The sequence below is a fragment of the Melanerpes formicivorus genome, unplaced genomic scaffold, assembly GCF_026170545.1.
Source record: "Melanerpes formicivorus ecotype bairdi unplaced genomic scaffold, bMelFor1.0.p_v2 SCAF_7, whole genome shotgun sequence".
Lineage (NCBI taxonomy): Eukaryota > Metazoa > Chordata > Aves > Piciformes > Picidae > Melanerpes > Melanerpes formicivorus.
Genome location: NW_027142359.1, coordinates 19,921,913 through 19,934,066, shown reverse-complemented (window position 1 = coordinate 19,934,066; position 12,154 = coordinate 19,921,913). Strand labels below are relative to the sequence as shown.

The 12,154-nt window shown below is 41.4% G+C and overlaps 1 protein-coding gene across 3 annotated transcripts in view; it reads left to right on the top strand.

The window, feature by feature from the left end:
• Positions 1 to 12,154, top strand: part of BRINP3 (BMP/retinoic acid inducible neural specific 3) — a 231,283-nt gene that overhangs the window by 149,550 nt on the left and 69,579 nt on the right. For all 3 annotated transcript variants that reach the window (XM_068140505.1, XM_068140504.1, XM_068140506.1), the window contains exons 5-6: positions 9,057 to 9,162; positions 11,120 to 11,356. In XM_068140505.1, coding sequence (XP_067996606.1) covers positions 9,057 to 9,162; positions 11,120 to 11,356 — 343 coding nt within the window. The remainder of the gene's footprint in view (positions 1 to 9,056; positions 9,163 to 11,119; positions 11,357 to 12,154) is intronic.

Sequence of the window (12,154 nt, the reverse complement as noted above, 5' to 3'; positions counted from 1 at the left end):
CATAAATCCTACTCCTAAGACTCCTGGGAAGCCTTTGCATGTGATTTTGCAGTGGGGCTAAATGTAGGCAGATAGTCTTCTTTTACTGTACACACCCCAAGACTCCTTTAGAGCTTTTTGTCCTCTACATAGCAATGGAGTTTGGAAAAGCATGGAAGGCTGGGAATGGGGCTTTACTTCAGGTCTCTCTGGTTTTGCTTTCTGCAGACACCTTGAGATTTTATGAGCATGAAATATTATTTTAATTTGTATCTGTGCTGTCCTTTTTGTTTCTAATTTTATCTTCTAAAGAAAATATACAGATTTCATTTATTGCTAGTTGCCTGATTATCTCTTTAGGCAATAAAAGTTGTGAAAAAAATAATACTAATATTCATTTAAATAAGACACAGGAAAGCAGAGGTATCCAGAATACTCAGCTCTTATTATATTTTTTGCTAAGTCTATTAGTTCTCCATAAGACACTCTCATTTATTCTTCAAGGTTAATTAGAAGAGATAGCTTGCTCTTTCCAAGACAAGGCCTGTTCCTTATTCTCTCTGTGAGGCTGACATAGCCTTGATTTCTGAAAGCGCAGACAATAAAGGCTCTGCTACTGCTGCCCTCTGACAGCTCTTCCAAGAGCCTCATTTAGTATTTCAGAATGGTTTGGATTGGAAGGGGCCATCTGACTGAAATCCCCTTGTTGTGGTCAGGGACACCTTTTCTGCAAACTTTTCAGTTGTTTTACATAAGGATGCATGGGAACGTAGCACCTGATATGCAGTGGATTTAAAATGCCCTTGAAAAGGGCAAACCGTGGCTCTGATGCCAGAACTGTCAAAGCTGCCTTTGACTTCAGCTGGGGTAAATCCTCACTTTTCAATTTCCATAGCCACAGGAGTGTTGCAGAGTCTGTAGAAAGCATTACAGTATAAGGAGTTATCAATTTCCTCTCCCTACCTGATCCCTATCTTTAGAAGTTAGTTCAATCTCTATGTGTTTCCTGCTAGTTCATAGCTGAGATATGTTTCATCAAGAGGTCAGGGCCAGCCATTAGATGAGTGCCAGAAGCTCTCCATGTACGCCTCTGCCTTCCCAAAGGGAAAAGACTGATGGGGTGTGAAAGAAACTAACCCAGCTGGTATGGAAAGAAGAACAATCCAATGGAATAGAGACAAAGAGACAAACTGATATGCAACCCAACCCATGATGGCAATGACAGCACCATTGGCACCACTGATGCTGGGGGCAGGCACTGGGCAAGTCCAAGACTGAACTCAGTAGCACATGGGAACCAGATTCAGGAGATACATTCTGAAACTGAATTCAGAAATACACGAATGAGGATCAAAAGCAGAAGGGACAGAGTCCTCCTGGGACACTGACTATTGAAGAAGAGGCTTGACCCTGCTGATCCCTCAGCTTTCTCCTGAAGATGCCATCCATGGGATGCAAGCTGTTGTTAGTCAGCTGATGGTCACCTCTCTTATCTGTTGCTCCCCAGAGGTGCCACTTCTGCCTTCCTGTGGCCCAAGGTGAGGCACAAGCTGAGGCAGTGCCCTTGGTGTGCAGAGGAACAAGTCTAATGCAAAGCCTTTCTGTAGACTAGCTCTTGGCAGGAACTCTCCCCATCAGCTAGAAGCAGGGCCTGGCCGTGCAAAACTGCCCTGAACTTCAGAAAGTGCCCCTCTGTGCTGAAAAATCAAATTCCTCAAAAGGATCAGATCTGTTCTAGCTCACAAAGAACAGCTGCTTCTCTTGTTTTTTTCAATGTTATTGTGGATTCCCTTGGAATTTACATGCAATAAGCTGCTCTCTGAGATAGCAGGGAATAGACTTTTATAGGTAGGTGACTGCTCCTATCTAATGAACCTAAACAGCCTTAAATTAATCATAATTTTCTTAGCAAATTTAACCTCAGAGCAGAATTCAAATCATTTGAGTTAATTTCCAGTTCCTAGAATATTCTGATTTCCGTGGTATTTAATGCTTTATGTGGTGACATTACATTTGCATTTCACTATTGCTGTAAAGTAGAAGTCTGGTTCACAGTAAATTCCTCAAGGTGCAAAAATGAAGGAGAGGGAATGGGGGGATTACTGTGATGTCTTTGGAAACTTCATTGCTACATTCAGTGAAATTGGAAGCCATCTCCTTGTCCAAAATCTTGAAAGAAGTTTCTATTCCACTTTTAACAAAATTAATAGAATACTAAACATTTATTGCACGTGCAGGATAATCACATTTAGTGTTCCTGTTCCAACTTACAACAGCAGATGAAAGTAAAACAATGTGGAAGCAATGAGTTACGGGGCTCTTCAAATTAAGTCAGTCCTGTACTATCAGTACTGCTGCTGGAAAACGTGTTGAAAATGTTCCATGCCTGGGAGACATTGTTTTAGAGTGCTGGTAATTAAAACAAAAATACAATTGAAAGCATTCAGGCAGCCCCTGACATTGTGGGTGCTGTTGGTTAGTCTGTACCTCTTTCAGAAACGTTCATCTAGCTGGTAGCATGGAAAGTGTCAGTGCTTGGAGCATTCAGAAGATTTGATTTATTTTAATTACACACTAATTAGTGGGAGTCCTTTAATATGCTCAATGACACAAGTAGGGCAGCAGCTATTGGCGTGGTAAAGGCAAGTGCTGAAAGAAAGGTACTTTTGTGAAAAACCATTGAGCTGAGGGGGAAAAACAAAGGAAGTTGGCAGGAGATCCACTTCTAAATAGAAAGTACATTTAGTTCATATTCATTTGATCAACTTTTTTTAAGGTGAAATGAGCCCTGGCTGCAGAACGTGCAGGGATGACAGTGTGTGGGAACACGGGCTGGAAGACAAATCCTGAAGGTGTGGTTGATAGGAGAATCATACAGCAGAACCCCAAAGTCTTCAGGTTTCTCTCCTTTCCACATTTTTGCCCTTCCCTCTCTCTGCACCAGCCCTTCAGAAGAGACCTTCTTCCATGAGTAGTCATCTATATATAATGAGTTTGCTCTAAATCATGATTTTAATGTTTAAAATATTAAAGAGGTTTGTACGAATATAAACGCAACTGCCTGTTTTGAAGTGTCTAGCATTGTCTCTCTCCTCCTTTGCATTGGCTTAGTTATCTTCCTTAGAAACCAAATACATTTTTACAGTCTTGCTGAAGAGGATGGTCCTTTATGCAAGACCACACCACCTCTGCATGTGCATGTAGTTAGGAATATTAGCTATGTGCATTTAAAAGGAGGCACCAGGAACAAAACCTCTGCAGAAGGATATTTCCCTTTTATTAGGGAAGTCTTCTATAGGCTTAATTATCCTGGACAAAAAAAAATCACGCTGTTTCCCAGGGTACTGCTACCCACTGATATCACAAGAATTCAGCCCTGCTTAAGTGCTAGGAGGTATGTTCTCAGTGCACTTATAATCGGGTCGTTATCACCATGGTTATGAGATTTAACTGACTGAAAACTGTAGGCATTTGTCTCATTAATGCTGAATGTTAGAGTTTATTTCTGGGAACTGAAAACCCCGCTGCCCAGGGAAACCTGTTCTGTGATAATCTTTGAAAACAAGGCACTTGAGAATAGGCTGCCTGGCTCACGTCAGATGGCTTCACACATATTTTGTTACTGGTTCTTAGGGGGTTTTGGTTATTAAATAACTTTGTTCTGCAGTATTTTGCTTTGCGTGTTAGTGGTCGGTATGGACTGCAGGTCTAGTTCCTACAAAACAAGTGTGTGGTTGTGATACTCTTTGCTCATACATGATCAGTTCTTAGCATATTCTGTCTTGCCATTTTACCTTCCCTTCCTCTACTTGGTTCAGCTTTTATTGTACACTTCTAGACAAATCACTCTTCAGCTGTGATCTTTTGGACTGCATACAGTCATGCTTCTCTGCTTGGAAGATAATTAAAGAAGTGCTGTTGCCCTTCCAATTTTGTTTCTATTGTTGCTGAAACAAAAAATACCAAACCATCAGTGATTTCAGTAATGCTTGGATCAAAACAGTATTCATACTTCTGGATCTTTTATTCTTTTTTTTCCCTTCCCTTCCCCCCCTCTCCCTTCCCCCACCCCCTTTATAGTCTGCTTTGTTATCAAAACAAGTTACCCCAAAATGAAATCCTTGCACTTCACCAGACAATTTTACAGAAATGTGAAGCTTTCATTTATCAACCACTCTTTTATTTCCTTTCCAATTTACAATGTTTATTGAGTTGGAATTGTACAGAACATATGCAACTACAGCTCTTTGACCTCTGACGTCCATGAAAAGCTGGTATTTGGATGATTTTTATTGCTTTTTTGGATATGAGGACTACACATCTTGATTTTCTTCTTACAATGTATTTTCTATGCAGAAGCTAAGAATACTAGAGCGAAGAAATAGGCAAAGGAAAGCAAGAATACTTGGAGAAGGAAAAAGAACAAACAGTATGAATATATTGATTTGAATGAAAACAAAATGTTTATTTATAGAGCATTATTTGTTATTCCTATTAGTAGAACACTACTTTGTTGCTTACCTCTAACCATCATGAATGTATAAGTCATCTCAAAATCTACTCACACTCAGTTCTTTATGTATCTGGAAAATTGAGCCCCGTTCTGGACCCCTCAGTTCAAGAAGGACCCCAAGGAACTACTTGAAAGAGTCCAGCACAGAGCCACAAAAATGCTAAAGGCTGTGGAACATCTCCCTACTGAGGAAAAGCTGGGGGAGTTAGGTGTCATTATCTTGGAGAAGAGGAGCCTGAGGGGTAACCTTATGCATGTTCAGGTGGTGGAGTCACCATTACTGGAGGTGTTTAGGAGGAGACTTGATGGGGTGCTTGGTGCCATGGTTTAGTTGATTAGGTGGGTTGGATGATAGATGGGACATGATGATATCGAAGGTCTCTTCCAACCTGGTCTGGTCTATTCTATTCTATTCTATTCTATTCTATTCTATTCTATTCTATTCTATTCTATTCTATTCTATTCTATTCTATTCTATTCTGAAGAGCAGTGCTTGGGAGAATGGAGCCAGGCTCTGCTCAGTGATGTCTAATGATAGGACAAGGGTGCAAGCTGGAACAGAGGAGGTTCCACATAAACACATGGAAAAACTTTTTCCCTGTGAGGGTGAAAAATCCCTAGAACAGGCTGTCAAGAGATGTTGTGGAGTCTCCTTCTCTGGAGATATTCAAAACCCACATGAATGTGTGCCTGTATGACCAAGGTGATCCTGTTCTGGCAGGAAGGTTGGACTTGATGATCTTTCAAGGTCCCTTCCAACCCCTAACATTCTGCAACTCTGACTATCTACAGTTTTGTTTCAAATCAGTGGATTTATACAACCATCCTCTAAAAGCTAAAAAAAAAGAGAACATTTAATGATATTTTTAATTCATTGTGCCTTTTGGCACACCTAAATGCACCAAGCATTATCAGTCCCAAACCAAAACTGTGGTTGTCTCTTTCTCCATCTTGCATAACTCCAAGGAAGAATGAGGATGCATGAAAAAAAAATGGTGCACAATAATCCTAAAGCTGCTTCCTCACCTCCCTTATTTGGTGATTTCAGGAATAACAAGAAAGGAATTGTCAAACTGGCTTTACAGTTTCCGTATTTCATATATCTGTATGAAGCTGCATTGACTTACAGACAAATGGTTGAAAAGAGTAATAACAATAATAATAGAGAAACCAAAACAGCGCTAAAATAAATGAATCTTTAAATAAAGAATTGCATAGATAAAGGCTGAGCATAATCTTTCAGAACCAGGATAAAGCTCATAATAACATTCATCTCTCTATTCTTTGTTGTCTTCTGGCTCTTTGTCTTGTCTAATGTAGGTGAACGCCCTTGTTATTGTATAAATACTCCACTTGTTGGGCGAGGGAGAAGAGTGGATCACCACAAGTATTTTCAAAATTGTCATTCCAGCCATGTCCAAGCCAAACCTGATGCCTGTGAAAGAATCTCTGTGCTGATTTAGTGTGATTAATCATAAAACACAGTAAATCTGGCCCTAGCATAAATATTAAAGGCTGCCAAATATATGCAGATAGGAGACACCCTGACTCCATCTTGTTTCCTTGAGCAGCTGGCACTCTGCTAACAGGTCCGGCTGAAGCCAGTTCTGTGTGTCCTCTCCATGGGCTGCTGGCATTGCAAAAGTTCTTCTCCACTCTGAGGAACAGCAGTTCAAAGTGCCAAGAGCTTGGAACACCATGAGATTTTGTATTTGCTTTGCAAAAGGAGGACATGATCTTGAAATCTCAGTGTTTTCAAAGATAACCTGATCCAGCTGCAGCCACCCACATGTGATGCTGGTAGCACAGACTGTAAGAGAGCCAGCCAGGCAATACAAAGCAACATGAACATTTAGGCATTATTTCAGTTATCCATGTTAGTTGTCTGTTTGCATCTCAGACAAAGTGAAGGTGTGTATTTTGGAAATGGGCTCCTTGACCTTGTAATTAAGGTTTCTTTTCCAGGAGGTCCAGAGCAGAATATGATACCCTGACATAACAGAAAATAGGAGTATTTTAATTAAAAACTAAATCAGTGTAAATCTGGCCACAGCCACTGGGGTGATAACAGGAAGAGAGTTAAGAAGTTCCAGGATAGTGGCTGGGAGCAGTTTGGAAGGGTGTATGTTAGAAGAATGGGTTGTACTTTGTCAGTTAAGGAGACTAGGACCATACCTCATGGCCAGTATTTTCCCCTATGGCTTCATATCACTTTTATTCTGCTTTTTGTTTCTTCGTTCTGCCTGGTGTTGATAAGAAGTAGAAGCAACTACAAAGCCATGAATTTTCTACATCACCCAACCCAGCGCTGAAAATGTGGGATCATGGGCTCTATGGGTTTGGAATTTTTGCTTCAACTCCATGTACAGTAAAAGAAAAAACAGCTGAGATGGTGCCTGCTCTGTTTCTGGAGATGCCTGGCTCCCCACTGGTCATCACAGCACTGTTCTGAGACCTGCAGTTTTCATTACATTAAAACATTTTTAATTTTTTTTTCTTTTTTTTGGCTTAGAATAACATTTAAACAAGAATTTGTCTTCTGTATTTCTTTCGTTGACACTTCAAAATATCTATGATATTCCATGAAGCATATAAAATTACTTGTTGGGGATTTCATATATGTATTTACTCATTTAAATAATTGCTTGTTGCCAAGAACAATCCTCAACTGTTAAGTCAGAACTTGACTTGTGGCAATTCTGTTCTGATAAATTTAGGCACATTTGAATTCTGTGACCTTGTATTTGGTGATTACACTAGTCAGGATGTCTCAAGTTCAGAGGATGGGATTCAGTGTCTTCTCCCTAGCATCAGGTGATAGGAAAGGAAATGGGCTGAAATTTTAACACATGCAAGTGCTGCGTTCTGCACATTGGCCACAGCAACCCCATGCAGTGCTACAGGCTGGGGTCAGAGTGGCTAAAGAGTGGCCAGGCAGAGAGGGACCTGGGGGTACTGGTTGATGGTAAGCTGAACATGAGCCTGCAGTGTGCCCAGGCGGCCAAGAGGGCCAATGGCATCCTGACCTGTATCAGGAACAGTGTGGCCAGCAGGAGTAGGGAGGTCATTCTTCCCCTCTACACTGCACTGGTTAGGCCACACCTTGAGTACTGTGTCCAGGTCTGGGCCCCTCAGTTTAGGAAAGATGTTGAGTTGCTGGAACATGTCCAGCGAAGGGCAACAAAGTTGGTGAGGGGTTTGGAACACAAGCCCTATGAAGAGAGACTGAGGGAGCTGGGGTTGATTAGCCTGGAGAAGAGGAGACTCAGGGGTAACCTTATTGCTCTCTACAACTACCTTAAGAGAGGTTGTAGACTTGCAGAGGTTAGTCTCTTCTCCCAGGCAACCAGCACCAGAACAAGAGGACACAGTCTCAAGCTGCACCAGGGGAGGTTCAGCTGGATGTTAGGAATAAACTCTTCACAGAGAGAGTGATTGCCCATTGGAATGTGTTGCCCAGGGAGGTGGTGGAGTCACCGTCATTGGAGGTGTTTAGGAGGAAACTGAATGGGGTGTTTGGTTGCATGGTTTATTTGATTAGGTGGTGTTGGATGATGGGTTGGATGCGATGATCCTGAAGGTCTCTTCCAACCTGGTTTATTCTGTTCTATTCTATTCTGCCAGGGGAGGTTTAGGTTGGGTATTAGGAAAAATTTCTTTCCAGCAAGAGTGGTCAGACACCGGAACAGGCTGCCCAAAGAGGTGGTGAAGTCATCATCCCTGGAGGCGATCATGAAACATGTGGACATCGCAATTCAGGATGTGGTTTAATGGTCCTGGTTGCCATGTGTTGATGGTTGGACTCAATGTCCTTAGAGATCTTTTCCAACCAAAACAATTCTGTGGAATGGGCTGCCTGGGGAGGTGGTGGAATCGCCATCACTGGAGGTGTTCAGGGGGAGACTTGACAGGGTGCTTGGTTGCATGGGTTAGTTGATTAGGTGGTTTTGGATGATAGGTTGGACATGATGGTCTTGAAGGTCTCTTCCAACCTGGTCTGGTCTATTCTATTCTATTCTATTCTATTCTATTCTATTATATTCTATTCTATTCTATTCTAAGTCTAAACTTATATTAGACTTTCTCTTAACAAAAATTGTCCCACTGATGCTGTACTTATTAATACTGCTCATAAAAGGACTTTCCTTCTGAATCCTATTGTGCTACACAGGAAAAGTCAGCATTTTCCCTGTGATTTCAGAAAGAAGTTGCCATGTGCACGAGTTTCACCTGTCAGTTTCACCTGTCTTTGTATTTATGCACCACATTTATTAAACTCATTCTAATTCTCACAGTTATGAAGAAATAAATTGTCTGCAGAATGTTGGTCAGCTAAAGTATTTGTAAGGATTCTCTGTCACAGAAACGGCACTCCCTGTGGTTTGTGGTACTGGTAAAACATTTGTAGTCATACTTTTTATAGCTAAAATGAGCTATTTCTCATTAATTATGTCTGAAATGTACCACCATATGAATTAAAGGGAAACTTTATCAAAAAAGCATCTGAACTCCTCAGTCTGTTCCAAATAACACAGCAAATGTTTTTGCATTCCTTTACCATCAGGTAACAGAGATGCGGACTGGTCCTCTTGGCTGCAGTAACTATGACAACCTAGATTCTGTCAGCTCTGTTCTGGTTCAGAGTCCTGAAAATAAGATTCAGTTGCAAGGTATGTAGGTGCAATTTCATTCATTTGTTTTGAAACAGGATGGCATTTATCACACTGTTTGTTTTTCTTTCTTCTACCTCATAAAAGGACATTTTCCTAGTTTTTGTGTGTGCAGCAAGTGTGTCGTGCACAAAGCAGAGGAAATGTCAGTAACTCATTTTGCCTCTGAAATAGAAACAATTTCTGTACAAATCAGAAAATCATTTGAATAATGCTTTTCATTTATTACAGCCTGATTTAGCAACTGCTCACACACCTTTTAAACAGCCCAAATTCCCACAGGTTCCACCTAGTGGGAAGTGACATTTTGTGTGCTTAGTCTGCCTTGCCACACTGGGCAGAGGCTTGTTCCTCATGCAACTTTCCTGCTGAAACGAATGGAGTCACTGCAGGAGCCCCACAGACCGCCAAAGACTCCAAATAACAGAGTCCAAAGTCTCCTTTTGAGGCTTTTAAGAAAAGTTGGAAGAGAAGGAGAAGGAGAAGGAGAAGGAGAAGGAGAAGGAGAAGGAGAAGGAGAAGGAGAAGGAGAAGGAGAAGGAGAAGGAGAAGGAGAAGGAGAAGGAGAAGGAGAAGGAGAAGGAGAAGGAGAAGGAGAAGGAGAAGGAGAAGGAGAAGGAGAAGGAGAAGGAGAAGGAGAAGGAGAAGGAGAGGAAGGGGAAGGGGAAGGGGAAGGGGAAGGGGAAGGGGAAGGGGAAGGGGAAGGAGAAGGAGAAGGAGAAGGAGAAGGAGAAGGAGAAGGAGAAGGAGAAGGAGAAGGAGAAGGAGAAGGAGAAGGAGAAGGAGAAGGAGAAGGAGAAGGAGAAGGAGAAGGAGAAGGAGAAGGAGAAGGAGAAGGAGAAGGAGAAGAAAGGAGATAAAATGAAAATGGAAAGCAAAGGCAAGGGAAAAGGAAAAGGGGAAAAGGAAAAGGAAGAGGAAAAGGGAAAGGGAAAGGGAAAGGGAAAGGGAAAGGGAAAGGGAAAGGGAAAGGAAGAAAAAGTAGATGCGTGTATCAACCTGCATATTAGGTAGAGTAACATTTTTAAGTCATTCTCCAGGGTATTAGGCCATTAGAAGTTGCTTTTTTTTCAGTTACAGAAATGTAGCATGAACAACTTATCTTTGTTACTATGAAAACAGACTGAATTCACTGTAATGCATGTACTTCTGCATGCCTCTGTGTATATAGAATGAGGGAAGAATACAGTTTTTGCAGTTACGGGTATCAATACAGCTGTTTCATAAATCAGTTGGGCACACAGTTTGCAGTTGTTGACTATTAAGAACAGCTGCCAAGGAAAGATTATCTTCCTCTTAAAACATCCATGTGCTTTCTTTCCCCCCTTTCCTTTCCATCCCCCCAGTATAGGAATTGCACTTTCCTAAAATTTCCTCCAACCCAGCTTTCTCCATTGTTCTTAGTTTGTCTCTACAGAGCCATGAAGACATATCCAGGGTTATTTAGGCGAGTTTTATCTCGTGTCAAAGGCAAGGTGGCAAACAAGCCCAATACAGAGTGGCAATCTTTATCTTCACACCTCTTTTCTCAATCATACTGTCACTTCACTCTGTCTTTCAGGGCTGCTTTCCCTTCAGCAGCACTGTCAAAATTTACATTAGCTGCTAGCACCTAGATCTTAATTCAGCCGCATAGTTCACTACTGTAAAGCTCTTCTTAAGGCTGTTCCTTCATCAGTCCTTTACAAGCAGAAGTTCATGTAATCCTTTCTTTCTGTTTTTGATGGTCCCTCTAGAAATAAATGACACCAGTAAATGCTCTGAGGAGCAAACGTTAGTAGTTAGTGGAGTGGATATATGACAGTGCAAATGCTAGACAGATGTGTCAATTGTCCTAAAAAAAATCCATATAATGTCCTTTTGCATTAATCTCAGCTTGTTTGTTACGCAGGTGGTAGAAACTACTTGCTTTGTGCATTCTTTTTGCATTTAATACCATAATCCTTGATTCCTTCAGGTCTTCAGGTCATCCTGCCTGAGTATCTGCAAGAACACTTTGTCCAGGCTGCTCTGAGCTACATTGCCTGCAATTCAGAGGGGGAGTTCATCTGCAAGGACAATGACTGCTGGTGTCAGTGTGGTCCAAAATTCCCAGAGTGCAACTGTCCCTACATGGATATTCAAGCCATGGAAGAAAACCTGCTCCGTATAAGTGAGACTTGGAATGCATACAACAGTGAATTTGAAGAATCAGGTGAGGTGGTTTATAACATTTTTGTCTGTTTGACTGTATCTCACCACCACAGTATTTGTCCAACAGATTCCACCTGAAATCCCTGGAATAATTTGCACATCTGAAGCCAAACTGGATCTGAGTCTTAATTATTATAACTTTCTGCTAGTAAGTGTTGTCTTCACCTCATGATGGTCAGCAGGCAATGCAATTCCATTAGTAATTAGGCAGCTCTATCTACTTTGTGGAGACCAGTGCTGTGAGGAATTAGTTCCTGGTAGAGCAGGAAGCATACTGAGGAGGCAGGAAGCAGACCACCACAGACCTAGCTGACACAGCTGCTTCATTTCACATCCAGTTTTCAGTGTCAGGTCAGAGTTTCTCCTTCCCCTTAATCCTGTCCCTCCAATGACACGATGAAGTGTACCCAGCCCTTGATTTACCAAGTAGTTAATCCTTCATCCCATCATAGTTGGTGACTTACTTCTTTATATGATTTCTCTTCAAACCGAATTTAACCATATTGTCTCTAAAACACATTTGTGCCACATTAGTTTTCTTTAAAACACTGAGGGTTTTTTTCATCCATTATTTCACCCTTCCTGATCATCAGAACTTCCAGTCCCATAGAGAATGGGAACTGCAGGTAAAATCAGCTTCTGAACAACTGTTCTCACAACTCATTTTCTCAGTGATATCAGTAACAGCTGTCTAGACAGATGGTGAGAAAAGTAAGGAGAGCTCAGCAGACCTGGGACAAATCACTGTGAAGAAAGGAAAAAAAAAAAAAAGGAAAGAAATGAGGGTGATAAGGAATAA